This window comes from Gobio gobio (genome assembly GCF_949357685.1).
Source record: "Gobio gobio genome assembly, chromosome: 3".
Lineage (NCBI taxonomy): Eukaryota > Metazoa > Chordata > Actinopteri > Cypriniformes > Gobionidae > Gobio > Gobio gobio.
The window spans coordinates 28,262,041-28,289,150 of record NC_137099.1 but is presented as its reverse complement, the minus strand read 5'-3'; the positions used below and the strand labels follow the sequence as shown (position 1 = coordinate 28,289,150).

Here is a 27,110-nt window from a genome sequence, read left to right as displayed (position 1 = left end):
CAAATTTACCAAATCTGTATGTGACTGACTGAGCAATTCCCTTGCTAAATGGATCACAATGTCCTGCAGACCAGTTAATTTTATTTACTTATTTTCCTGTTAATCACAGTAAAGCTTTGAAACTATTTGTATTGTATGAAGCGCTATATAAATAAGGGTGAACTGACTTGTTAGTGCATATATTTAGCAAAACGGTCCTCTCTAGAGTGCATTTTGTTATAAAATTGACAGAATTTGACTTTGTTTCATATCAACAGTAACAAAGCACAAAGCGTATTGTGATTTATTTGATGGGACTATAGCGCTGTTTAGTGAAGTTTTGTTCAAGCATCAACTGAAAAACATCATCATTGACTAAAAGATCGATTCTTGGGATTTAAGAATCGATATAGTTTCATCAGAATCGACTAAAATCGAGAAATCTATGTTGTCAACCCAGCCCTAATACTAACCTAAAATACGTTTTGAGAGGTTGAAAGAATTGAACATATACATACCAGGCTGGTTATTACAGAGTCCTTTTCAGTCAGCTGTGTCTGCAGCAGCTGGTTTTGTCTTTGCAGTTCCTCAAGTTGTTCTCTGAGCTGGCTCAGCTCCTCTGGCTGCAGTCCGTTCACATGGGCCGCCTCTGCCTGATTAGCCGTCTGCTGATTATCTTTACCTGCAGAGTGTGGACCAATTGTAAAAGTAACTAAAAAGTAAAAATGGTAGTTCAAGAAAAGTAATTTATTATGGATTACTACTAAAATACTGCAAATACTTCTCAAACCACAGATATTTATATGATATCTAGGTGCGTTTACTCCATGTCGTAATTACTGTAATGATTCTGAACTGTAAAAAGCCTGGTAACACTATTTTACAGTGTCATTTTTATATGTAGTTACTATAAATTATGCATAATTACATGCAACTAACCCTACAACAAACCTAATCCTAACCCTAAAGTAAGTACAAGTAGTTAATTAATATTACTCAGTACTTAAATGTATAATAACACTGTAACAAGGACACCTTAAAATAAAGTGTAACCAAAAGCCTTCACGTGCTTGTAGAACTTGTAATTACAACGTGTAAATTCGTCATTTTCCGAGAGCTACGATTTGTACCGCCTGACCACTGCAGATTTAAGGTGTGTTCGACTTGAAGCGGTGCATGACATCAAGGTACCGCGAGAGCGAATCGAAAGCATGTGGAGCTTTATTCACGGAAATTACGACATGACGTGAACGAAGCATTTGCTCAGTACCTAGTTTGAGTTTGAGGATGTTGTACTGGTCTTTGTGCTGCTGGATCTGAGAGAGCTGCTGTGTTATAGTGTTCTGCATCTTTTCATTCTGGGATGTCAGCAATGTCATTTGCTCCTTCAGTTCATTTATTTGAGAATCCTGCCATTAAAAGGGGTAAAAATATAGAATATGTTATCCATATGACAATTATAACCCATTTTTCAAACCAAAGTACAAAGGATTTACTTTTCTGGATTAAGATCCAGTAGGGCTACCTATGGCAGCAATTACAGCTCTAAATAGAAAATAGAAGGCATCTGTTAGCCCATTCTTCTTGATCAGATTTTTCAGGTCAATTTTTTCAAACCAAGCTTCAAGGGATCCTTTCACAAAAACTTAACTCGTTTAAGGTGCATTGGCTGGGCCACAACATAATAGCATTAATCATTTTTAATAAAGTTTTTAAGTTTTTAGCCGTATCAGCTTCATGTCAGTAACAGATAATAATCAAATATTCAATAAAATGAATCTGTAACACTTTACAATAAGGTTTCATTAGTTAACATTAGTTAACTACTGTAATTAACATTAATTAAGAATGCATAATACTTCTACAGCATTTATTCATTTAAATTAATGTTAATTTTAACGTTTACCAATGCATTATTAAAATCAAAAGTTGTGTTTGTTAACATTAGTTAATGCAGTGTGGACTAACATGAACAAACAGTGAACAGCTGTATTTTTATTAACTAACTTCAACAAAGATTAATAAATACATTAACAAAGGTTTTGTTCATTAATGTTATCTAATGAAACCTTATTGTAAAGTTTTACCAATTAATGTTATAAAAAGTCAGACAACTATGTACAACATGACTTCTTTATACAAGATTCTTTAAATTAATTGTTTCTGTTTTTGGTATTTTCAGCTGGGGCCTGGGATATATTTTTTTATATTTTCTTTTTTTAACACAGCATATGATTTCTTTAAAAAAATTGTTGTTACTACTGTTATTACCCTATGAATAACCAAAGGCAAATTAACACTCTTATACATACTATACATTTAAAAAATAACTGGGGTTGAAACATTGCACTGTGACAAATATGAGAATGTGATATAGTTTTATAAAAAAAATTTTACCTGTTCTCTGATCAACTCTTTGTACTGGGTGACAATACTGTCATGCTGTTCTAGTGTTTTCTTTACCTCTTCTTCCTTTTTCTCTTCCTCACTTGACTTAAGTACTGCTTTTGTTATCATACCTATGAAAAAAAAGAACCATAGAACATAAAAAAATAAACCTTTTACCTGAACCGAAATGGGTCATATGAGTAATCATATTTCACATGGTGTTTCTTTAAAAGCATAGAAACAAAATTAACTGTTTAATTCTGAGCATGGATTATTATAATGAAACAGAAACAGTGGAGCTCAGAGAAAGAAAAAAAAAACAATAATAATGAAAACACAGCGAAAATACAAATGAGCGAAATACAAGTTATTAACATCCATCTTCAGTGATCTGTTTCCAGTCATTTCTGATCTGAAACGTTTTGATCAGATGATTACTTTCTTTTAAAGTTGTGCCTCGCCAGTAAAGTTTAAAAACCCTTTTTTTAAACAAAGATTATGTGCATTAGTAGATGGACCTTTGATGTTGGACGGGACCATAGACCGTAAAAAAATATGGACGACGCGACTTCATTGACTTCCGTTGACCATAGTTGAAGCTTTCATAGGCCCGCTCACGGCGCTGACATCTTGGGACCGAGTCTGCGCAGTAGCGATCTCGGGACCGGAGTTGTGCAGTAGAGAACAGGAAGTAGAGGCGCGATTATCAAAAGCCCGTCCACACTCTAGCAGATGCAGAATAATTAATTGTGTTGGTGTGAAATAAACAGTTATGGGAATGTAGAAATTAAAGCTTAAGCTCCAATCTCCTCCCAAAAATCCCAAAAAAAGTCCGTTAGTGCCTCAGTGACAACTTCACTCAGAGAAGCCGTCAATCTCAGCTGTCAATCATGACGTCACACCCCCCGTTTTTATAGCATCAAATAACTCTACAAATAATTCTCTATCAAATAATATTATCGTAATAAAAACTGTCAAAAATGACAGAAACCATCTTTAGGAAACAATTATTTGAAGTGTAATTTAATTGTTTAGTGTGTCTCGCTCTCCATTCAAATACATGGAGAGGCGGGGTTTAGGAGCTATACTGGGACCGGCCACCGGGGGGCGATCGAGGCGCGGAAGCTTCAATTTCTGACAGGAGCACTACAGGCTTGGACGGGACACATTGGGATGGCTACATACACCCCTGGTGGTTTGACTGACTAAATTTCAAAAGGTCTGCAACCCATTTAACACCTGAATTTAAGACTTGCACTTTCAGATCACCGACAGATGTTAATAACAAGGCAAAAGAGGTCTTAGTTTCGGTTCAGGACTCCAACACTGACCTTCTAACTCTTTGACAAGTTTGGTGAACTCATGATCAAACAGCATGTGTTCTGGGGTGGAAAAGGCTGGCTGAGGTTTCTGAGCAGCACGGGAATACAGTTCGTGTTTGGTTATAAAGCCCAACTTCTCCACAAAATTTTCCTTCCCTATGCGCTTCTCAATCAACTGCTTCAGCTTTTCTCTGTGAAGAGGAAAATAAAATTTGTGTAACTTTGAGAGATAATGAAAGAGGCTCAACACTTAATGACAGCACTGAGAAAAAATTTATAAAGTGGGCTGTTAACTGTAACATGTTAATTTATTAAAATACTTTTTTTCTCATTTCAAAAAGTTTTATTTATTCCAGTGATGGCAAAGCTGCATTTTCAGCAGTCGTCAGCGTCACATGATCCTTTAGAAAACATTTTAATATGCTGTTCAAGTAACATTTATTATCATAAATGTTAGAAACTGTGAAATTATTTCAGGATTCCTTGATAAATAGAAAGTTCAAAGGAAAAGGAACAGCTATTATTAGAAACATGTAAAAGTCTTGACTGTCAATTTCGATCAATTTAATACATCCCCGCTTAATAAAAGTATTAATTTCTTTGAATGGTAGTATATACACTCACCTAAAGGATTATTAGGAACACCTGTTCAATTTCTCATTAATGCAATTATCTAATCAACCAATCACATGGCAGTTGCTTCAATGCATTTAGGGGTGTGGTCCTGGTCAAGACAGTCTCCTGAACTCCAAACTGAATGTCAGAATGGGAAAGAAAGGTGATTTAAGTAATTTTGAGCGTGGCATGGTTGTTGGTGCCAGACGGGCCGGTCTGAGTATTTCACAATCTGCTCAGTTACTGGGATTTTCACCCACAACCATTTCTTGGGTTTACAAAGAATGGTGTGAAAAGGGAAAAACATCCAGTATGCGGCAGTCCTGTGGGCGAAAATGCCTTGTTGATGCTAGAGGTCAGAGGAGAATGGGCCAATTGATCCAAGCTGATAGAAGAGTAACTTTGACTGAAATAACCAATTGTTACAACCGAGGTATGCAGCAAAGCATTTGTGAAGCCACAACACGCACAACCTTGAGGCGGATGGGCTACAACAGCAGAAGACCCCACCGGGTACCACTCATCTCCACTACAAATAGGAAAAAGAGGCTACAATTTGCACAAGCTCACCGAAATTAGACAGTTGAAGACTGGAAAAATGTTGCCTGGTCTGATTAGTCTCGATTTTTGTTGAAACATTCAGATGGTAGAGTCAGAATTTGGCGTAAACAGAATGAGAACATGGATCCATCATGCCTTATTACCACTGTGCAGGCTGGTGGTGGTGGTGTAATGGTGTGGGGGATGTTTTCTTGGCACACTTTAGGCCCCTTAGTGCCAATTGGGAATCGTTTAAATGCCACGGCCTACCTGAGCATTGTTTCTGACCATGTCCATCCCTTTATGACCACCATGTTCCCATCCTCTGATGGCTACTTCCAGACGGATAATGCATTATGTTACAAAGCTTGAATCATTTCAAATTGGTTTCTTGAACATGACAATGAGTTCACTGTACTAAAATGGCCCCCACAGTCACCAGATCTCAACCCAATAGAGCATCTTTGGGATGTGGTGGAACGGGAGCTTCGTGCCCTGAATGTGCATCCCACAAATCTCCATCAACTGCAAGATGCTATCCTATCAATATGGGCCAACATTTCTAAAGAATGCTTTCAGGACCTTGTTGAATTAATGCCACGTAGAATTAAGGCAGTTCTGAAGGCGAAAGGGGGTCAAACACAGTATTAGTATGGTGTTCCTAATAATCCTTTAGGTGAGGATATTTAATAGCAACTTTAATAGCAACCCAGTTACCTATATTGCACCTGAATAATATAAAACCCACACATTATTTTCTATTCACAAATTGTCAAAACCAACACTTACACATGTGATGTGTTAATCTATTGAATAAAATGTATTTAGTTGCACTAATTACCAAAACGTTTAGTCATGGATCATTTTACATCAGCTGACAACTTTAGTTATAAAGACAAAGACATTTGAATGCAAATAGAAAAAAAGGATAAAGTAAGAACATACTTAGTGTAATTCTCTAAGCTGTTGTCATTATAGTAGATACAAATCCCCAACAACAGAGCACACAGACCCTGAACCAGTCGCTCATCCTCACCCAGGTTTTCTGAAATTTGACCTGTCAGCTGAACACATAATTTAAGGAGACAACACACAGGTCACTGTACTCAAAATGACATGAGCCATCAAAATCACAGGCAAGTTTACACTTGTACTCTAATCTGAAAAGATTGAAAGTGTAATGTGTTTGCTGTGATGCAATTTAATGCATACCAGGCTGTGATCAGAACTAGCCTCCTATACAGAGTTTCACACAGTAAAAATAAAGTCGCTCTGTGAATTATTAACTAAGATTCAAACTTTTTTATCATCACTGTACAAGTACAATGAGATTAGTTATACACTGTTTGTGTGTATATCAACTTAATAAATCAGGTGTGTGCGTGTGTGTGTGCATGGATAAAAGGATACAAAGGGAACGTTGTCTTGATTGTGCAGGAAGTGCATGACAGCTATTGGACAGTTACTAATCCAGGTACAGAGCAACATGAGGAGACCGACCTTCGTCTGCACCCTACTGCCCTGCACACAGAAAAAAACAACAACACAATTATACACAAACTCTTAAGTCTTAATCAAACACTCATATTGCCATACACATTTATTTTGAGCTAATGCAACTTTATCAATGTATTTGCTCATTTCTTATATGTTAAAGAAACTACTGCAAGAAACACACTTGTCACTTGTTGACAGACACATTGTAAAATTGTAAATTTAAGCCCTATTCGGACAGTAATTGTTTCTCATGTGGACGTCCGTAAAAATAAATTTACATGCCACCTTAGTGATAAAACTCGGATGGGGATTTATTTACGGTGGAGGAGCGAGTTTCGTGATCCTACGAACCCGGGAACGCGATGCTCACGTGGTCAATCACATGTTTGTCTGCTGTAAATAAAATGTAATATGCTTGGAATAATAAGAATACATTCATATTTGATTTAATAATAGAAAAATAATATACTAATTATTATTTAATTATTCAAATCTTCTAGAAAGTAATAGAAAAAATAGAAAGATATAGACATGTTTTTTGTCTTGTATTTTATCTCAAAATGATGGATGTCATTTAAAAAATGTGGAAATGAGCAGAAATAAGTTAATACATTTATAAGAAATATTGTTCCTATAATTACTTTCCAGCATTTCAGTAATAAAAGTGTAGGCTAGATATTTAAAATGCATTCCAATAACCGCGAAGCGCAACCATACGGTGCTCCACAGTGGACAAACATGGTACAAACAGTGAATTTTGAAGTTATCTCTTGAAAACTCAGATGTGGATTGGGATGGTAATTAAATTACCACACAACCTTGGTGTTTGTCAAAAAACAGTAGGTAATTTGGCCAGGGATTTTTACACAGGTGGTGGGAGAAAAACACTGACATTCTGGATTCGGATGGCAATAAAATCAGACTAACCCCTGTAAATGATGAAAATACCATACGACCCGATGAAAAACAATTACCAACTGAATAGGGCTCTAGAAAGTATTTGCAACGTTCTCCAAATCATATTTGCTAATTTCTGCTGAAATACAATAAATAGCAAGATTGCAGAAGGTTGCTTTTTTGAGTCAGAACTGTCAGAACTTGTCTTTGACCTGTTTTGCTTGCAATTACACAGTTGATCTTACACAAGATGTTTTTGACCAAAGGATTTTCCATTAGTCTACAGATAATAAAAATAATGAAAATTATAAATTTCACAAATGTTTGTCTGCAAATTATATTCAATATTTATGAGCTAAAGAATAACAGGCACAAATAGTGTGCTACATAGCGTGATTAGTTTTAATTTCAAATTTCGAGTGGCCTAAAAAACAGACAACTACAAAGACTTTAATTCAAATTCTATCACGGCATACCTGCAATTAGTAAACTGGATAAAAAGCATCTGTTAGTGACAAATTCTGAAAGTTAATGGCTTTCCAAGCATTGAGAAGCTGTATATGCAGTATATGCTGGCAGTGGCACACACACAAACACACAAATGTTAATTAGCTTTTGAGGATAAAATGCCATCAGGATAATCGCAACACAAACACAAAATCTGAAGTTTCTCAATGCAAAATGTGGTCTAAAAATACAATCACAGCCTTAAAAGGACGCTAAGAGTTGCATCACAATGGGTGTACCTATTATACTATGCACTTACATTATGACATCTACCATATAGTGTATGAATTTTTGAAGAGTAGCGTCATGTCAAATTGAACATTTAAAATTGTTACTACACGGAAGCATTCAAATGCACGTGTTGCCATTAGTACTAGAACTAGCCTCTCTACTTGAAGAAAGTTGTGACCACTGAGTGCATAACGTTTTTAAAAATCCACACTTTGTATTTTGAACAACTATAACTTCCAAGTACTCGTAACAAAGTTTGGTGCTGGTAAGATTTTTTAAATGTTTTTGAAAGAAGTCGTATGCTAACCAAGGCTGCATTTTTTAAAATAAAAAATACATTAAAAACAGTAATACAGTATTATATTACAATTTAAAAGATTTTTTTTTTTAAATATTTTAATTTGTAATTTATTCCTGTGATGGCAAAGCTGAATTTTGAATTACTTCAGTCTTCAGTCATATGATCCTTCAGAAATCATTCCAATATGCTGATTTAGTGCTCAAGTAGGGCTGGGACGGTTACCGCAATACCGCGGTCACGTGACGCCTACCGCGGGTCTGAGATCGTCACCAACATCACCGAGAGAAAAAAAAAAAAAGAAAAAAAAAACATTGGCCTGCACATGTGTGCACGTTGTGTCCAATTCCATGGATTCATTGATTCTAATGACATGGATTGTGTCTAATGACATGTGTGTCTTATATGGATTCAAGGTTTTCTAAACAAAACTTAATCAAAAGATGGAGCAAATCCGACCTTTCGCGAGTTGGTGAGCGTAATGTTCCATTATAACATTCCATTTGTACCTGTGTAATGTCTTGTAGCCTATAATTTGAATTTAATTTTACTAAAGCATAAAATACAGGCGCATCAGCAGGACCTCAGTTTTTAATTGCGCAATTCTCTCACATGGTTGCGCAGCCGACAATAGCGGGTAGGGAGATAGAAGTCATGAAAGCAGAAAAAGAACGCACCGCCTGGGCCATGGGTTTGTGTCGAACGCTGGTGACCGTTTTCTCCCATAGCTGGCAACAAAAAAAAAAAAAAATGGCTTCAGAAAGAACAAACTGAGCTGGAGCTGCCTCAGCACTCCTTAGTACTGGTAAGTTTTAACTCTCTTCCAACTCTGTTTGGGAAAGATTGACTACAAATAATCTATTGTAGGCAATTAAATATAAGTTGGCTATGTGATTCTGAAATTCTAATTTAATTAAAAGGCTATCAAAAAAGATATCCGTTTGGCAGGCTTACAATCACAGTGGTGTGCGACACTTTGTTAAATTAAATAGCCTTCGTTAAATATTTGAACCACTGAGACAAAAGCGCACACGAGATATATAAATTAATATGAATATGTAAAAATATGTAATATAAATACAAATAATAAGTAATATAAAATCACGGTAGTGTGAGCAGCGACACTTTGTTAAATTAAATAGCCTTCGTTAAATAGCACCACTGAGACAAAAGCGCACACGAGATAGGCATATATATAAATTAATATAAATATGTAAAAATAGGCCTAATATAATATAATAAGTAAAAATTATTTATGTAATATAAATAACATAAATATAAATTAGGCATATATAAATTAATATAAATATGTAAAAATAGGCCTAGTATAATCTAATAATATAATAAGTAAAAATTATTTATGTAATATAAATAACATAAATTATATTATATTATATTATATTATATTATATTATAATATATATATATATATATATATATATATATATATATATATATATATATATATATATATATATATATATATATATATATATATATATATATATATATATATATATATATATATATATATATATATATATATATAATTATTTATGTAAGCCTAAAAAGGCTTGGTTAAATAGCCTTGAACCACTGAGACAAAAGCGCACACCACACGAGATATGTAAAATAATATAAATATGTAAATGTTATGAAATATAAAAAATAAATATAAATAATAAAAGTAGCATAATATAGCCTACAATCAAGGTAGTGTGAGCAGCGAGTGACTACATTTTGTTAAATTAAATAGCCTTGAGCCTTCGTTATTCTTCATTAACCACTGAGACAAAAGCGCACACGAGATGTAAATTGTAAATGTAAATTAATAGCCTGAATATTTAAAAATGTAATATAAAAATATAAATAATATATTATAGGGCGGGTGTGCGCGAAAGTCGTTATAGTTTAAGTGATTGTTTGATGACGACGACTGTAATCTGAAAGTAAAAATATGGGAAATAAATAAACAAATAAATATTACTGATCAATACCGATAAATAAAAACGTGTTTGTTTCTCTTTGTTTATGCTGTTCCATCTACAGATCTCTCAGTCGTGATCTGATCTGCTCTCTCAGCAATTTGTTTTTTTTTGGGGGGGTTCAGCAAAAAGTCTATATTTCGTTTTGCCAGCACTTTTTTTTCAGATATCATTCCATTTCTGTTCTAATTGTTCCTGTTCTAAACGTGAAAAAATAAATGTAAAATAAACATGTTCCTTATTATGTTCAATTGCCTGCGCTGGTGTGTGCGTGTGCGGCTGGGCGCGAAAGTCGAACGGGAGCCGTTTAAAGCGGTTTACCGCTGAACCGCGGGAATTTCTTGCTTTTCAACCGCGGTAAGATAAAATTCATACCGTCCCAGCCCTATGCTCAAGAAACATTTCTTATCATCAAAAATGTTGAAAACAGCTGTTCCTCTTTAATGTTTTTGTCAGAACCATGATGCATTTTTTTTTTTTAAAAGAACAGCATTTATTTGCCATAGAAATCTTTTTAACATTATAAAATATCTTTACTGCCATTATCGATCAATAGCCCTTGATTAAAGAAAGCATTACTTTCTTTCAAAAAATATTTTCTTCTGAATGGCAGAGTATATTACAAAATAGAAAATAATAATTTAAAAGGGACCATACAAGTTTCCATTTAAACACTATGGAGAGGGTTTTATTGTTCAAAACATGTAACTTTTCAACAATGCTTCAAAGCAACAGCGTCTGTAAGGGCTAGCTTATATGAACTGTTAGTTTTAGGGGTTAAAACATGGCATAATGAAAATGTATGAATGAATTAGAAATTAAATGAGTAAATAAATAAGAAATTAACAAATGTTCATAGTGATAAAAAAACTGACACAAGAAAGATAACTAAGATGTTCATTAAAAAAATTGCAAAAAGCAAAATAGAAAGTATTAGGCAGCAGAAAAAGCGATCAGGAATAGTAGTTTTGAGTAGAGATGCACCTGTGTATCAGCTGATTTAAAACCATCAGCATATCTGCTATAGCATTCAAAAGGCCGATAATAAACCAACCAATTAGTTTAATAATTAACGAGTTGCCTGTTGCATAATCCAACAGGGTAAAATAATTAAATACTTGCTAAAACAAAACAAAATCTGTATAGCAGGTCTCGACAATAAGGACTGCCATCAGGCTAGTGCAGCATCATATCCTTTGCGCATGTTCTTAAGCCTTGCTAATGTAAATATGCATGAACAAGGAGATGCGATAGAGAACTAAATTCTACTCACTGTGTGAGAAATCTTGTGCGTGTATACATCTAAAGCCGTGTAAATACTTAGTCGAGTTCTCTTTCACTTCTTATTCACACAAAATTATATCAAAATGCCTGCCTTGGCGAGTATCCTTGTAAACAAGGTTGGTTAGGTCTAAACCGCTAAAACGTGTACCAGTTTATTTAATTCGTGCAGCTCTTAAAGTGACAGCAGCCTAATATTCCTGCAGCGCAGCAGTCTGAGTTTTAACTCTTTCCACACCAGCGTTTAAAAAAAAAAAAGTTGCCAGCCACGCCAGCATTTTTGATAATTGTCACAAAACCTTTATGGCCCCCAGAATGCCAAAAAAAAAAAATCTTATTGGTGCATCCCTAGTTTTGAATTAATATTTACAGCAAGAAGTAGAAGTCGACCAATTGAACTGTTTTGCTGATTAATTGGCACCGATAACCGATTGCTGGAACAATATGAAAATCTGATTTAATAATGCAGCCTGTTTTTCTGAGTTGCATCCATTGCTCGAGTGGCTGAGAAGGGTCTGCTGTCATTACATAGCACAAGTGTGGCCTCTAAAGGCGAAATAAAAACTATCACTGACGCCTCATGGAGTTTGTTTTGACATGCAGAACTGAAGTGTCCTGCTCTGTGCAGTGCGCAGATGCGGATTTTAAACAGACACTGAAACGGTAAGTATACAGTGCACTACCGTACGTGTTTACATATTATAAACAAATTAATTTGTTGACTAGATGCTGCCTTAGTAGAGAAAGAGCAGGATTATGTTTGGTGTCGAAGCTGAGAGGACACTAACATTAGTAGTACATCAAACGGTTAAAAAAGTTTGATGAAAAGTCCGACCCAAATGTTTAATGTCACGATTGTTACCATCTATTTGCATTAGTTTATATCCAGCTGGTCGTTTTCATGCATGCAGCGAAGATCCATATTTAAAGCTAGTGACATGAGAAAGCAAACTAAGTAAAATAAGTGTGAGAGTATACATACAAGTACTGTAATGAAAAGTATTATTCATTTTAACATTTACTAATACATTTTTACATTTTAAAGTTGTATCTCTTAACAGTCAATGCACTATGAATTAACATGAATGATCAAGGTTTAATTAATATATTATTTTTTTTATATTAAAAAAAGTACAGTACATTTTCATGGTTCAGTACCGTTTTTACATTTTTGTAATAAAGTTCAGCACTATTTTATTTGTTATGTTTGATTTTCTTTCAGAATCCATTAAAAAAACTATCGGTTGATTCATTGGTTATCGGCCAGTGTGGTTCAACCTAGTTATTGTTATCGGTAAAATCCACTAAAGGTCGACCTCTAGTCATAAACTCATTGGACTTAACTCAACAGCCACCTGAAAGGGGTGAATAACAGTACAGATTTCACAGAGTCCGATACATCTGTGTCTTCCAGAATAAGCCCAAAAGACCAGAGCATGCAGCCAGCAGTTGAAAATCAAACGGTCAAAGCCAGGGCTGCCAGAGTCAGTAAGGGAACACAACAAACAGGGCAGAAACAGCAAACAGAAGGAACGCAAAAACACCTAATGAACCCCAATTGTGGAAATGATGCCAAGCCACACCATCACATTAAACTGCCCACGCTCAGATACTCACCCTCCGGTTGAGCTTATCACCCTGCAAAAACCACAGCACAGTTCACTTTGAAATTCAGTGACAACCACAAGCAACCATTCCCATACGAGTTCAGAATGTCCCAAAATCTTGGAAAACCTAGCCCAGAAAGCAGCATTTAGATGCATTTACACTGCAAATACAAGTACAGAAATAATGCTATGAGATTCATGTGTTGTATCCATTTGTGTACGCTAATAGTTATTAATGCTTTTATTAATTTAATTCATTTCTTGAATTTTTTTAATAATATTTTGAATATTGAAATATACATATACTTTTTTTTTTATATGAAAAGGATTCAAGAAATATGAAAGTAAAACCACCAGTAGGTTGTGGCAAGTGACTCTTTATGACTGATTAATTGAGTCATTCATTCATCCAATTTAGATATTCATTTAGGAACAAAACACCACAATTGCTCGAAGACGCACCGGTTCGCGAAAAAAAAGAGCAAAAAACTACAATATTGACAATATGGTGTCTAAAACATAACTCACAATTTTAACGTATTGTGATGATAATTTTATACAGGTCAATAAACATTTGCAATCATGCTGATATTCAGGAAAAATAGTAATCTTGCTTGTATGATATTGCTTAATTATATCATTTAGAAATAAAAGACAAAAACGTATTAAAACATCAATCAAAATAGTATTGTAGACGATACCTATCACACACCCTACCAGCAACCAAAACACAACATATTCCCGTCTTTTCAACAAATAGTGTCCAAAAAGGCAGATACGGTAGAATTACTGAGACAAAACATTAAAAACCCCAAAGTCAATGAGCTCAAAGCCTTAAACCCAAAATGTTGACTAAACACACATTATAAGTTTAAAAGACGGTACCTGGGACAGGATGTTGGTGCACTGCTGCAGAAGGGAAACGGGTGGCTTGCCCAGACTAGTGGCCAACTGTACCCGCAGTAGCTGCTCTTTCTGGGTGAGGTTATCCTGCAGCGCATGAGCCAGAGCCACAGCGGCACACCAGTTCGACAGAGAGTCTGCTGAGAACAGACCTCCACACAACAGCTGTCCCGCTGAGACAGAGTTAGCTGAGGGACAGAGAGGCAGGGTTAAGCAATGTACCCAAATGACACAAGACGTGGGAAATTGACAGTGAATTCAAACAAAAATAACAAAATAACCATCCCAGTGTTCAACGTGCTAGTGTGTAAATATATATAAAAAATATGTATACACTTTAATAAATAATAATTATAATAATAATGTGCTTAGGTTACAAAGTGCTCTAGTTTTACTTTATTATTTACTTTACATCTAATTCTAAATATATTTGGTAATTACAGAAAATTACACAGCTACACTGGGACCATTTTTGAACAGAACAATTTTCCTTCTGCTGTCACCATGTATAAAATAAGTGCAACTGTAGGATTGCATGATTATGACAAATCATAATTGTCGATTATTCCCTTGATTGTAATTGTATTTATTAATTACGATTATCACAATTTACATTGAATGTTTTGAATAGCTTTATGCCATTGATTGAAGTGATGCATGCCATATTGTTATATTAAAAAACAAGCTGAAAACACTCTTGAAAAACGTATTGCTTTTCTATAGCATTAAGCCTCAAATGTCAAATATATATTGGTTTGGTATGTTCTTTATAGCTGCTGTAAGTTTTGCCTCTGTGTCGCCATCTCTGTTTGAAACCTGCAATTGCAGTTGTACGTGGGTTGTACATCGACGCGGCTCCTCAGCGCGGATTAAGCTAATGTTTTGATGAGTATGTGCGGCTTGCAGTCAGTCACCGCACCGGTGTGGATACTGTACTTCGGAATCACAGATTCTACGTCTTGGAGTATAATCTAAATACAAATTTTCACCGGAAAATATCATAAGTAACATGTCTACCACTTTTGGGAACAAAACATTACAATAAATCGCGCTACCAGCAGTGATTAAATCTAACGATCGCTCGTATAACATCAAACCGTGCAAATTATTATTATTGTTATACTTTGTTCTCAAATTGTTAACGTTAACAGCATTACCATTGCGTTACTACGTGTATTTAGTGTTTATTAGCGTTACCTGTAGATTTTAATTTCTATACAGTCTAATCTTTTGCTTTTGACTACGGGTGAATATCCAGTTGTCACTGATGATGTCATTTGGGCCTTTCTGGATTACAATCCGCCATCAAAATGATCCATTGAATTATTCCAGCTGCTGTGAGAAAAGGCTATAAATGATATGCTGAAGAACATGCTCCTCACATGTGATATTACTACTAGCCGGACACTTTCTTTATGTATACAGACGTGACGTAATGACACAAAGACATGCTTGAATTTCCCGCGGAAATCTACCATACCACTCTAATTATAACACATTATTACAAGCTTACTGGTGTGAATGAGGCTATGGTAAGGAGATAGTTTTGAATACTGGCTTGTTGTGTACCTGCTCAATTTTTTTTATTTTGGATCATTTTTAACCAGACGGCAGCTTTAAAAGTAAAAATATGCATGATATTATAATGTTATACTAAAACCTAAATGAAAACAATGGGGAAAAAACCCTTAAGATAAACTGTAGAAAGAAATAAAACATCTTATGCACACAATAATGTAAGTCATCTTTTTTTGTAATTGCGCCTTTGAATGATTACATAATTGTGGCATCCGTAATTGTAATCACTATTACAAATTTGATTAATTGTGCAGCCATAAACTGAAGTCATATGATCCATGAATAGTCGGCTTCAACTAATGGCAGAACTAAGTGACTAGTCGGTGCAGTCCTTACCATCTATAGTGGAGGGCAGTAGTGTGGCTACAATCTCTCCTTGTCCTTTATGGTTCTTGTACAGGAAGCATTGGAAGCAGTAAAGTACAGCACATCGGAGAACAAATGGCTGTCTCTCGTTCACCATTGACATGAGAAGAACCACAATTGCAGGCCTGGAGAAAACAGCCAACATGCTCATTTTCTCAACTCTTTAGCAGAAAATACTTTTTTGATTATCATTTCAAAAACAGTACAAAGGACAAACCAGACCTTGGTGGATTGGATGGTGCGTTAACAGAAGCGAAGTAGTCCTGATTCACTTCAGATCCACGTATGACCTCTGACACAGTATTGATGGTCTGTACAAGACAGACAAATAAAATAATAAAAGTTTAAACAATTTAGTGGTACATCATTGGTTCCGTTAAAAAGAACTGCATGAGTAAAGAAACATCAGCTTTTTGTACCAAGATACAATTCTGCACACACTGCAATACATTTTTCAACATTCTTGCGTTTTTCAAAAACGTTTTCTGTGTGAATGGCCACTTTGCAAGTGCTCAATAGGGATCCACTTTAAGCAGTGGTCTCAATATCTAGTGATCTACATTGGTTGCTATAGTAATGAAACAGGCTTCAATGTCAAGTGGCTTGAAAATTTGAGAGCAGCAAGAATGATAAGAGTAGAGAGAAAATTGGAAATTTTCCCTGTTCATGTCTATTGTATGTAGCTGTGGTGTGAAATAGATTTACGATGCATCGTAATGCTGATGTGAATGATTATGCACCAATGCATAAAAACAAGATTTTTTTTGTGATTAAATAGGCCTATAATACCGTTTTATTGTTAATAAAGTACATAGGATGTCCTTTGTAATCAAAGCACTTGTGTCTGATGTTTTATTTTTCACAAAAAGAACATGCATGAATGAGAAAAAGTACAGGTCGTGCTTGTTGTTAAAAAGAGTTGTTATTATTATTATTATTATTAAGCGCATCAAGGCACAGAAAAGATCTCAATGCGCTACTGGTGCTGACTGACATACTGGAAGAGCGCACACACAAAAACACCTTTCTCAGACAGCTTGTGATCCGAATTCAGTATCCACGTAATATTAAGTAAATATTAAGTATTAAGTAAACGTAAAAATCTGTCTGAACATTATCCATGCATTAAGTCTTAATATAATAAACCTGCTGCTATTAATGTAAATCAAACAACAAAAGACAAGAGGGAAGAAATCACCCACTACTCCTGACTGAATACCTTTTGTAGCTTTAATAATAATCAATTTATTTATAATTATTTCATTAAAGACTAAGCAGACTGACTACTTTTACATTTTATTATTTAATTTCTGTATTATTCCTTACTTGAATGCTTCTGATAAATAGATATAAAATGAAAAAAACAAAAACAAACATTTGCTTCTTTCTTGGACTGTTATTTGCATCTCAGACAAAAAAAAAAAAAACTGTATTGTGATTGCTAATCGAATCATAATCTAAGTGAAGATTCACACCTCTATTGTAGCATTGAAGTGCATGAGAGAACACAGGAAATAGAGAAAAATAGCGGTCGACAGAGATATTTTTTGATGGCCGATATCCAAGAGATCAGGGTTGCTGATATAAAGACGGAAAATATCATGCCATTTAATTTAAAGATAGTAAAAATACCATACACTGTAAAAAAAATATGGATGTAGTGTCTGTGATGTCACCCATAGGATTCTGAAGAGCAGTTTTGAAGCGTAAAGTAGGGTCGAGCTGGCCATTGGCAGAGCGTCATCGCGCATCACTCCCGGATAATAGAAAAACTTCACCCCCCTCACAGTTGATATGAAGGGCAAAATTAGCCGAATAGACCAAAACCACAATTTGTACAAGGCTGTAAACATGTTAAATTCAGACCTGCCAACCTTGAAGAAACTTTATGAGTACACCCCCACCCCCCACCACCCCACACCGCGGGCCCCCAGCGGGCCCAATAGCCCACCGCCAATGTACGCTCCACCGCTGTCCATCCACCAGTAAGAAATCTATGAGATACCTAACACTAAAATACATAATATACACAATATACTTTCACCAATTACGATTTATTAGTTACTCCATAACCAAATAAAAGTAGACCATAAATGTTATACAGTTACTGCACACCCATCATTGTGTTCAGGATATTATAAACAAAAAAGGCTGATGATGGTTAAACGTCATACAAAAATAGAACCAAAGACAGATTAAACACAAATAGTAAGATTAATAACAAACTACCGTATTCACTAGCAAAAGTGTTTGTTTTCCAGTAGATGGCAGCAATCTTCCACTAAACTATGGCACATTTCATATTTTCACTATGAATGAAACTGAGTAGTAGATATTTTATTTGAATTTGACATAAAATGTTGCTATTATATAAATAGACTATTATTACTAATTTACATGTAAATTTAATTTAATTTTTAATCAAATTAAATATGAATTTTAATTACTAAATAAAAATTTATATAATTTAACACAACTACACAAAACTACACAACTGTAGAGTAAAAACATTAATAAAAAAACTGATATTCCATGCGTTTAAAAAAATCTGACAAGATTAAGGCAAAGTCACACTGTCTGGTGCCTCTCTGGACAACCCAGCACAATTGTTAGTATAAAGTTTAAGGTAAAAATATCTGCCATTCATTTACTAGTATCTTAATACTATGCAATTAGATAAACTGTTCATTCATTACATCACTTTACCTCTGTCTTTATCCCCATTTTTCATCTTCCCTGCATCAGAGGGCTTTGGTCTTTTTGATACTATAGGGTAGGCTATGGCAGACTATAATGCTAATTTATAATGTGTCATGTGAATTCGACCATCTGTCCCAATCAGGTAACTTTTTGTCTACACCTGGTGCGAGTTAAGCACCCTCAAACGAAAGCAATGCTTTCTACATTGAATGTGGCAAGACGCGACACAACACAACAGTTATGTTAATTCATTTTAGGCCAAATCACATAAACGTCGCACACCTGTGTGTGATATGTGCGTAGGAGAGCAGGACAAAAAAGTCCAATTATCAACCAATGCACAAAGTCCCGCACACTATCAACTTGCAATTAAAAATGATTTATTTTTTCATTGCAACGTTTCGATCTTTCGATCTTCCTCAGGCAGGCCAAACAAAATCATACAAGAAACTAATTATGGAGCTTTGATATTACAGAAACGCCAACTCTATTCATTCACTAAAATTTGCTTTTAATTATCCAGAACCCCAAAACTTGCCTGCTTGCCTTGCACATCTGCTAATTAACGATGGGCAAAGTTTTTCCACTATTTTTCTTACCTTATTTTTTTGTTGTTGCTGTGGATGTTATTGAGCTTGTAGAAGTTTAGCTCTTGTGTTCTTCTGAACATCTCGCACTGCCATTGCCCGATGCCATTTTAATATCACTCCATATTCTGTCTATTTTTTAAATGCCTATTCCCCGAGTGGTAGGCTACAACGACTGGCTGTTTTAAAATATCTACGAGAAGAAGCCTAGGCCTCCATACTGACAGCTGGGCTCATAGCTTGCAGGTTTGCTTAGTGCACTGTAAGAATATTTACAAATGTATATATTTTTTTCCATTTGATTGGTTCAACCACCACTCGCCCAAATTTATTTAAAATATAATTTTTCGTCAAGTCATCCGCGGCTGTAACCGCCAACAGCGTATCTCTGTGAGGCGGTTCAGCCATGGCATGCAAGCCTGCAGTTATCCGGCCTGCCTAGCTTGCTTGAGGCAGAGGCACTGAAATGAAACGAACGCGCGCGGCGCGGGCTCGAAGCATTTGTCTAGGAGGGGCGGGCATGTAAGCGGAGGGTTAAAATGAAGCGCTCTGATTGGCCGAAAGCTTTTCACTCCACTTTCACGCTGTGGCTCAGCAGCAGAATCAACGTCATAGACTGCACTGAAACCGGCGAAATGCGAGATGCAACAAAATGCGTACATAGAGAGCAGCGAATCGTACAAGCGTACCAAAGGGTCAAAATGCGTGCCGAGTACGAAAAATGCGTACATGTTGGCAGGTCTGTAAATTGCCCAACTTTACAGCAGAAAAAAAACATGGGGCTCAATGAGATTCTGCTCCCTTCTGGAGCCTAGTGGCCAGTCGATGAATTGCAGTTTAAGTCACTTCCGTATTGGCTTCAAGAGAAACTGCGGGAGGTTGCCGCTTGGTAATAACATACACATAACAATTAGTGAAATACTTATTCAATTAGAAACAAATAATCTAAGAATATTTAACTTGATTAAAAAATGTGAATACGACTTAGTGGCCACCTGGGCATAGTTTGAAATGATGATCGCGCAAACATTGATTTGTTGAAAACAAAATGCTTCTAATGCATCAGTCAAAGAGAAAAACTTCAGTCAATGCAAATAATTAAAAAAAAGCCAAATATTGGTCAACATAGCAGTTGACCACTGGAGGAAACATTACCGTAGTCTGCATTTATACTTTATGCACTCTGAATGACAAAACAAATGCGCAGACTTGAACTCTGATCTGACTCTTCACTTCAGATTGAAACCAACTGATCAGAAAGGATTTGGGCAGTCAAACTGAAATTATTATTGTCTCTCAGACAGTCCACGTGACGTAACTTTCCTCAATAACACAGTCCGTTGATGTATGCATATACTGTCCGCGTACAGCACGATTTTTGCGTTTGCCCAAACATTTGCGCATGTGCAAGTGATTTGAGCGCTCAGAAACTACATTGCACACACCCATCTGTGCTCACGTTCAGTGGAAAATATTTTACATGGCTTGTGCGCTCAACTGTGTGCTATAAGGAGTGGATTGTTATTTGCATCTTTCTCGCACCAGCTACAGGCCTTTAGCATGAACAAGGCCAATGAGAATAAGATTCTGAGAGAAATCTGACCTCTGTGAGGATGTCTGCAGGAACACCTGTGGCCATGAGGATGGTGCACAGCTGCTGAAGGAGACCACACTGGAACATGGCCTTCTGACAGCTGGCTGTTGCCCCTGGAGAGTTCACTGGAGAAACCATCACTCGTACCAGCTACAGAGAAAAAACAACTAGAGATTTAAACTCAACAACACATAACTAAACAATGCTCTCTGAGTTCTTCAGCAGAAGAAAAAGAAGGAGGAGGTGGTGGTTACAGTAAGGTTTAATTTGTTAACATTAGTTAATAATGCATTAGTTTAAATGAACTTACAATGAGCGATATATTTTTAAAGCATTTGTTAAATACATTTTTTCATTGTTTTTTTCATGTTGGTTCACAGTGCATTGTTAATAAATACAATTTTGGATTTTAATGTATTTGTAAATGGTAAAAGTAGATTAAGATTATTAAATGCTGTAGAAGTATTGTTCATTGCTAGTTCATGTTAACTAATATAGTTAAGTAATGTTAACAAATTAAATCATATTGTACAGTGTTACCAATAATAATAACAATCGTATTTATAAATTAACTAGTACCATTAATTCAAACTGTATAAAAAAACTCTAAAATTTACTGAAAATGTTTTAATTTCAATCTTATTGATTTTTTTTGTGTGCATTCTGACACTAAGCAAAAACATTAAATAGATTTTTCATATCAGACCTGCAGCATTAGATGGAGGTTGGTGACCTTCTGTGCTGACCAGCCAGAGTTATCATCCCCAACCTCAAACCACGGCTTCATCTTTTGTATATAGGAGCCTTCTTTAAAGAAATTCTGGTTGGAGCTATTGTTCTTCAGGAGATTGAGCAGCAATAGGAGACAATCCTCCACCACAATACCTGTGAGGTGAATAGTGAGGTTAATGCAAAATCTTGCCATCTTTGGAAATTAAGGGGGGGGGGGGGGTCCTTTTATCTTTTAACTGCATACCTCCATCACTAGAACCCTCCTCTGTGATGATATCAAGAAGTCTCTCAAATGCATTTTCAAAAGCCACAATTTTCTGAATTGCTGCGTTGCCTTTGGTTAGCTGCTGGAGCAGTAGGAGACCCTTAATGGAAAAAGGTAAAATAGATTAATTTAATTTGAACAGAGACTTCCTGTATGAACACTCATGTTAATGTACAGCAATAATACTTACATCGTTACGGATAACTTCTCTGGAGTCAGCAAGGAGATCCATTAACCTGGACACTCCTGCAGAGTGAAAAAATCATCAACATTACAAACTAGACATCTAGAAAAGATTCCAAACAGCTTTAAAGAATGATAGTGCTGGACGTGGAGCCAAAGTCACCAGGTAGCTCTGATTTCGACCTGACAGTAGACAGACGTCATATTTAATTTGACACAAATGAAAAAAGAAGTGAGGAATAGACAACAGTAAGTTCACATAACACTGAAAACATGCTTTTCCACAAATATTTATAATAATTTATAGCGGCCAAAAATTTGTCTTACAATTTAAAACAACCGTTTTCTAATTTTTTTTTAAATGTAATTTATTCCTGGGTTGGCAAAAGCTGAATTTTCAGCATCATTACTCCAGTCTTCAGTGTCACATGATCCTTCAGAAATCATTCTAATATGCTGATTTGGTGCTCACGAAACATGTCTTATTATAATCAATGTTGGAAACAGCTGTGCTGATTCATATTTTGTGGAAACTGTTGGTCAAGACAATCTGCTGAAGTTCAAATTGAGCATCAGAATGTAGTAGAAAGGTGATTTAAGTGACCTTGAAAGTGGCAGGGTTGTTGGTGCCAGACAAGCTCTTCAGAGTATTTCAGAAACTGCTAATCAACCAGGATTTTCATGCACAACCACCTTGAAGGTTTACAGAGAATGGTCAGAATAAGAGAAAATATCCAGTGAGCGGCAGTTCTTTAGGCGAAAATGTCTTGTTGATGCCAGAGGTCAGGCAACAGTAACTCAAATAACCACTCGTTACAACCGAAGTCTGCAGAACAGCATCTCTGAATGCAGAACACATCCAACCTTGAAGCAGATGGACTGCAGCATCAGAAGACCACAACGGGTGCCACTCCTGTCAACTAAGAACAGGAAACAGAGGCTACAATTTGCACTGGCTCACCAAAATTGGACAATATAAGATTTTCAAAGGCATTGCCTGGTTTGATGAGTCTTGATTTCTGCTGCGACATTCAGATGTTACACCAGATGTCATCATTTGGCATAAACAACATGAAGGCATGGATCCAACCTATCTTGTATCAATGGTTCAGGCTGGTGGTGATGGAGTAATGGTGTGGGGATATTTTATTGGCATACTTTGGGCTCCGTAGTACAAATCGAGCATGATTAACACCACAGACTATCTGAGTATTGTTGCATGACCAGTCCACAGTGTACCCATTCTGATGGCTATGTTTCTTGAACATGACAATGAGTTCACTTTACTCCAATGGCCTCCCACAGTCATCAGATCTCAATCGAATAAAGCACCTTTGAGATGTGGTGGAACGGGAGATTCACATCATGGATGTGTAGCCGATAAATCTGCAGCAACTGCGTGATGCGGTCATGTCAATAATGGACCAAAATCTTGGAAGAACGTTTCCAGCACCTTATTGAATCTATGCCACGAAGAATTAAGGCAGTTCTGAAGGCAAAAAGTGGGCTCCAACCCGGTACTAGCAATATAACTATATAGCACTCACGTGACAAGGCTGTCAATCTGGACATACTCAGTACAATAAAAGTCTTTAACAAATAAAACCCTCAAGTCACATATTACCTTGTGTGGCTGCCTTGATTTTTGGAATCGGCACTTATTCAGGGATTAACTGAACAAAAAGGTGCCACAGTTTTGTCACACCACTCACTTTAAGTATATCGTCGCTGCCAGATGAAACTCACGTATGTCCAAAACGCTTACTTTTCAGGAAGTGAAAAAAACACTGTATTTCAAAAGCAGTTGAATGTAGCGTTGTCATACTTGGTACGGCATCTTTACATGTAACCATATTCTTGCCAGTGTAATGATATAATCCACATTTGACCAAAATTGAGTTTAAATGGACATACGTGCATATTTTACAGTAACGGTGGTCGATACGCGTTCTTCCGATCATTAATTAGAATGGCCAAGTCGCGTTTCATTTTGACAGAGGAATACGTGCTGGACATTCTCAGCCTCTGGCAAGCGGTGATAGCGGTATGAGTGAGGCATGTTCTAGTGACAATCATGACAGTAGCATTACAGGCTATAATTTGATCAGTTTGACTAAGAAAAAAAAGGCTGAATCTTATCAATGAGACCGAGTTTATTTACATACTAGCAAGCAAACTAATCTGTGAAGAACTAGATTAGAACTAAACTGTGGAGAGCTTCAATGTCGTACTTTCGGCTATCCAGTGCTGAGCTTCGATGAAACTTCACGAGACCGGCGAGATGCTTCCACAGGGCGGGAGATACGCGGCGTGATTGACAGCTTGACACCAAATGTATATACGTGAAAATCAGATGACATGATTTCACAACTTTTCATTGGCCATTTAGATATGTGAAGCATACTGTATACGGAAATGAACCTGGACATTCAATCCGTCGAAAAATCTCAAAATCTGCAAAATGGACATACGTGGTTTTCATCGGACAGCGACGATATATTGGATGTTATATTTCAAGCAAGCTGTGCAACACCCAGCAAATGACAAATAACCTGCTGGTGGAATGACCAAGCCGCAACCTCCCGCAGTTTCTCTTGAAGCCAATACGAAGTTACTTAAACTGCAATTCATCAACTGGCCGCTAGGGACAGGCTCCAGAACAGAGCAGAATCTCATTGAGCCCCATGTTAAAATGCCCAACTTTACAGCAGAAAAAAACATGTTTACAGCCTGGTACAAATGGTGGTTTTGGTCTATACGGCTAATTTTGCTAAATTTTATGTAAAACTGTCATTATTTACTCACACTCATGTGTTCAACAGAATAAAGAAAGTCATATAGGTTTGGAATAACAGAAGGGTGAGTAAATAATGACATTATTATTATTTTTGAGTGAAATATCCCCTTAGGTACTCTTTTTTTGTGTGCCAAAGTGAATTTATGTGGTTCTTTTTGTTTCAGTATTTCTATTTATAACTGAGACCAGTTTAAATTGAAGGAGAATATGTAGGTCATCATTCTTAATTGTGTTAGCCGATTGGTTCACACAGTTGTGTTACATGGAGTCAACAGAAACAGAAATGAGCTGTTATTTAGATATCTCAGCTGGTTGAAAAGCACATAAAATTAGTAAAAGTAGTCAAATATGATGATAAATAACATGGTAGATCAAAACAAATCTGACTACCAAACAATCTGTACTGGCAAATAGTTCTAAACAATCAGCTAATTAAAGATGATCTGAATACACCAATAAACAAGTAAGCTGCATTTCAGCAATCTCCATTTGATATTTTCTGCTTAAAGTGTCATTCTGTGTTCTGTCACGACTTGTTTTTGACTTACCCATTGGGCTGACCAGGATGATGCCTTGGACCTGAGCACACTGGTTTTTCAAAAGAGCAGTTAGAAGCTTAACACCTGGCCAGCGGACATGGAAGTCAAACTCCTACAACATGGAAAACAGTCAAACAACATCAGAGATATGTGAAGGAAATATGAAAAGCAACAAGACGACAAAAAAAAACTATATCAGACAGTGTAGTTGGCAGTTCAAGTTTACCTCCAACAGTGTGAGGAGCAGAGTGATATTTTCTGGTTCCTGGACAAACTTGTCAGTGAACTGAGCTCCCATATCATCCTCTTGCTTTTGCAGGTTCTCCTCTGAAAGAGAAAGTGAGAAATCTATTCTTTGTTGTGCTAACTTCTATTTGATTATTTTAACACAGATAATGCAGGGACAAAAATAAAATGGGGAGATGGATAGAAAGATATGGAAACTAATATACTAGAAAGAAGAAGATACTTTGTGCTAAATCTGATTACACTTGCAAAGAGCCAGAAAATGAACTATTTTCAGTACATATGTTATCAAGCCTCCAGACGGAAGAGAAGTGGAATGTGTCTGCTGACAAGAACTGTATTAATACAAAGAGGGACAGAAAAAAACACATCAACCCACAGTTTAGGAAATTGGACAGTGGAAAGGGTGGAAAAAAGCAAAAAACAAACGTAAAAAAAAAAAGATAAAAAAAACAAAAACACCAGTTAAAGCTTAACTGCACCCACACAGAGCAATTTGTTTTACACTAGGGCCTGGTTTCACAGACAGGGCTTAAACTTAGCCAGGATTAGGCCTTAGTTCAATTAGGACATTTAAATAGATTTTATAAACATGCCTTAGAAAAAAACATTACTGGTGTACATCTTGAGTCAAAACTATGGGACTGACATATTTTAAGATATTCCAGTGTGAGTTGCTTTCTGTTAAAATGGCTCAAACATGCACTTTAGTCTGGGACTAGCTTAACCCTTGTCTGTGAAACCGGGGGTAAATGTTATTAATACTAGGGGATTTTTTTTTTTTTTTTGACGGGTACATTTTTCTTTCCTTTGTTTCAAATTGAAATTTTATTTCATGGGGTTTTATTTCAAAGTAAATAACTTAAACATAACCTAAAAACTATTAACTAAAAAAGAAACTAAAACAACAATAACTAAAAAATATACTAAATCCAATTAAATAATAAAAACATTTTTTTTAATTACTGTTAAATTGTTAAACTGTTTATTAGTAGACAATGTTAATCATCTTACATTAAAATTAACATTAACTTGGAAGTCCATGAACAACAACTAAAACATGCAGTAGCAAATATGCAAAATATGCAGTAGCTCAAATTTTGATTGACCTGGCTACCACACAAACTAATAATGATCAACAGTCTGTTACCAGATCTGAAGTAACTAATTTAACAAATGTTAAAGATAGATAGATAGAAAAACAAAACTGCTAGTCATTATGCTTTAATTTAGGCATCTAAAATGTGCTGCTTTATGGAATTAGAAAAATGATTTATGTTCAGATCACTGTTAAATGTTCTGAGTGTCAAACGCAGTGGATTTATTCTACAGGGATTTCAAAGCATGGATGGGCTAGTGGTTAGACAGCATCATGCACATAAAAAGTGCTTTACCTTCAGATTCATCTGGTGGATTAAACATGGAAAGAAAAAGGAGGAGGATCAGATATACAATATTCCCAGCTCATCAAAC

General features: G+C 35.9%; 1 protein-coding gene across 4 annotated transcripts in view; it reads right to left on the bottom strand.

The window, feature by feature from the left end:
* uso1 (USO1 vesicle transport factor) overlaps nt 1–27,110 on the bottom strand; it is a 39,054-nt gene that overhangs the window by 9,267 nt on the left and 2,677 nt on the right. Inside the window, exons 5-21 of one of the 4 annotated variants that reach the window (XM_079812137.1) lie at nt 27,032–27,043; nt 25,618–25,718; nt 25,401–25,503; nt 22,063–22,118; nt 21,852–21,972; nt 21,582–21,760; nt 20,885–21,025; nt 16,217–16,305; nt 15,965–16,119; nt 14,033–14,238; nt 13,158–13,178; nt 6,255–6,365; nt 5,790–5,908; nt 3,699–3,880; nt 2,377–2,498; nt 1,250–1,388; nt 498–661 (exon numbers count right to left, since the gene is read on the bottom strand). In XM_079812137.1, the coding sequence (XP_079668263.1) occupies nt 498–661; nt 1,250–1,388; nt 2,377–2,498; nt 3,699–3,880; nt 5,790–5,908; nt 6,255–6,365; nt 13,158–13,178; nt 14,033–14,238; nt 15,965–16,119; nt 16,217–16,305; nt 20,885–21,025; nt 21,582–21,760; nt 21,852–21,972; nt 22,063–22,118; nt 25,401–25,503; nt 25,618–25,718; nt 27,032–27,043 (2,021 nt within the window). The remainder of the gene's footprint in view (nt 1–497; nt 662–1,249; nt 1,389–2,376; nt 2,499–3,698; nt 3,881–5,789; nt 5,909–6,254; nt 6,366–13,157; nt 13,179–14,032; nt 14,239–15,964; nt 16,120–16,216; nt 16,306–20,884; nt 21,026–21,581; nt 21,761–21,851; nt 21,973–22,062; nt 22,119–25,400; nt 25,504–25,617; nt 25,719–27,031; nt 27,044–27,110) is intronic. The other 3 variants (XM_079812139.1, XM_079812138.1, XM_079812140.1) reach the window with 3 other exon arrangements.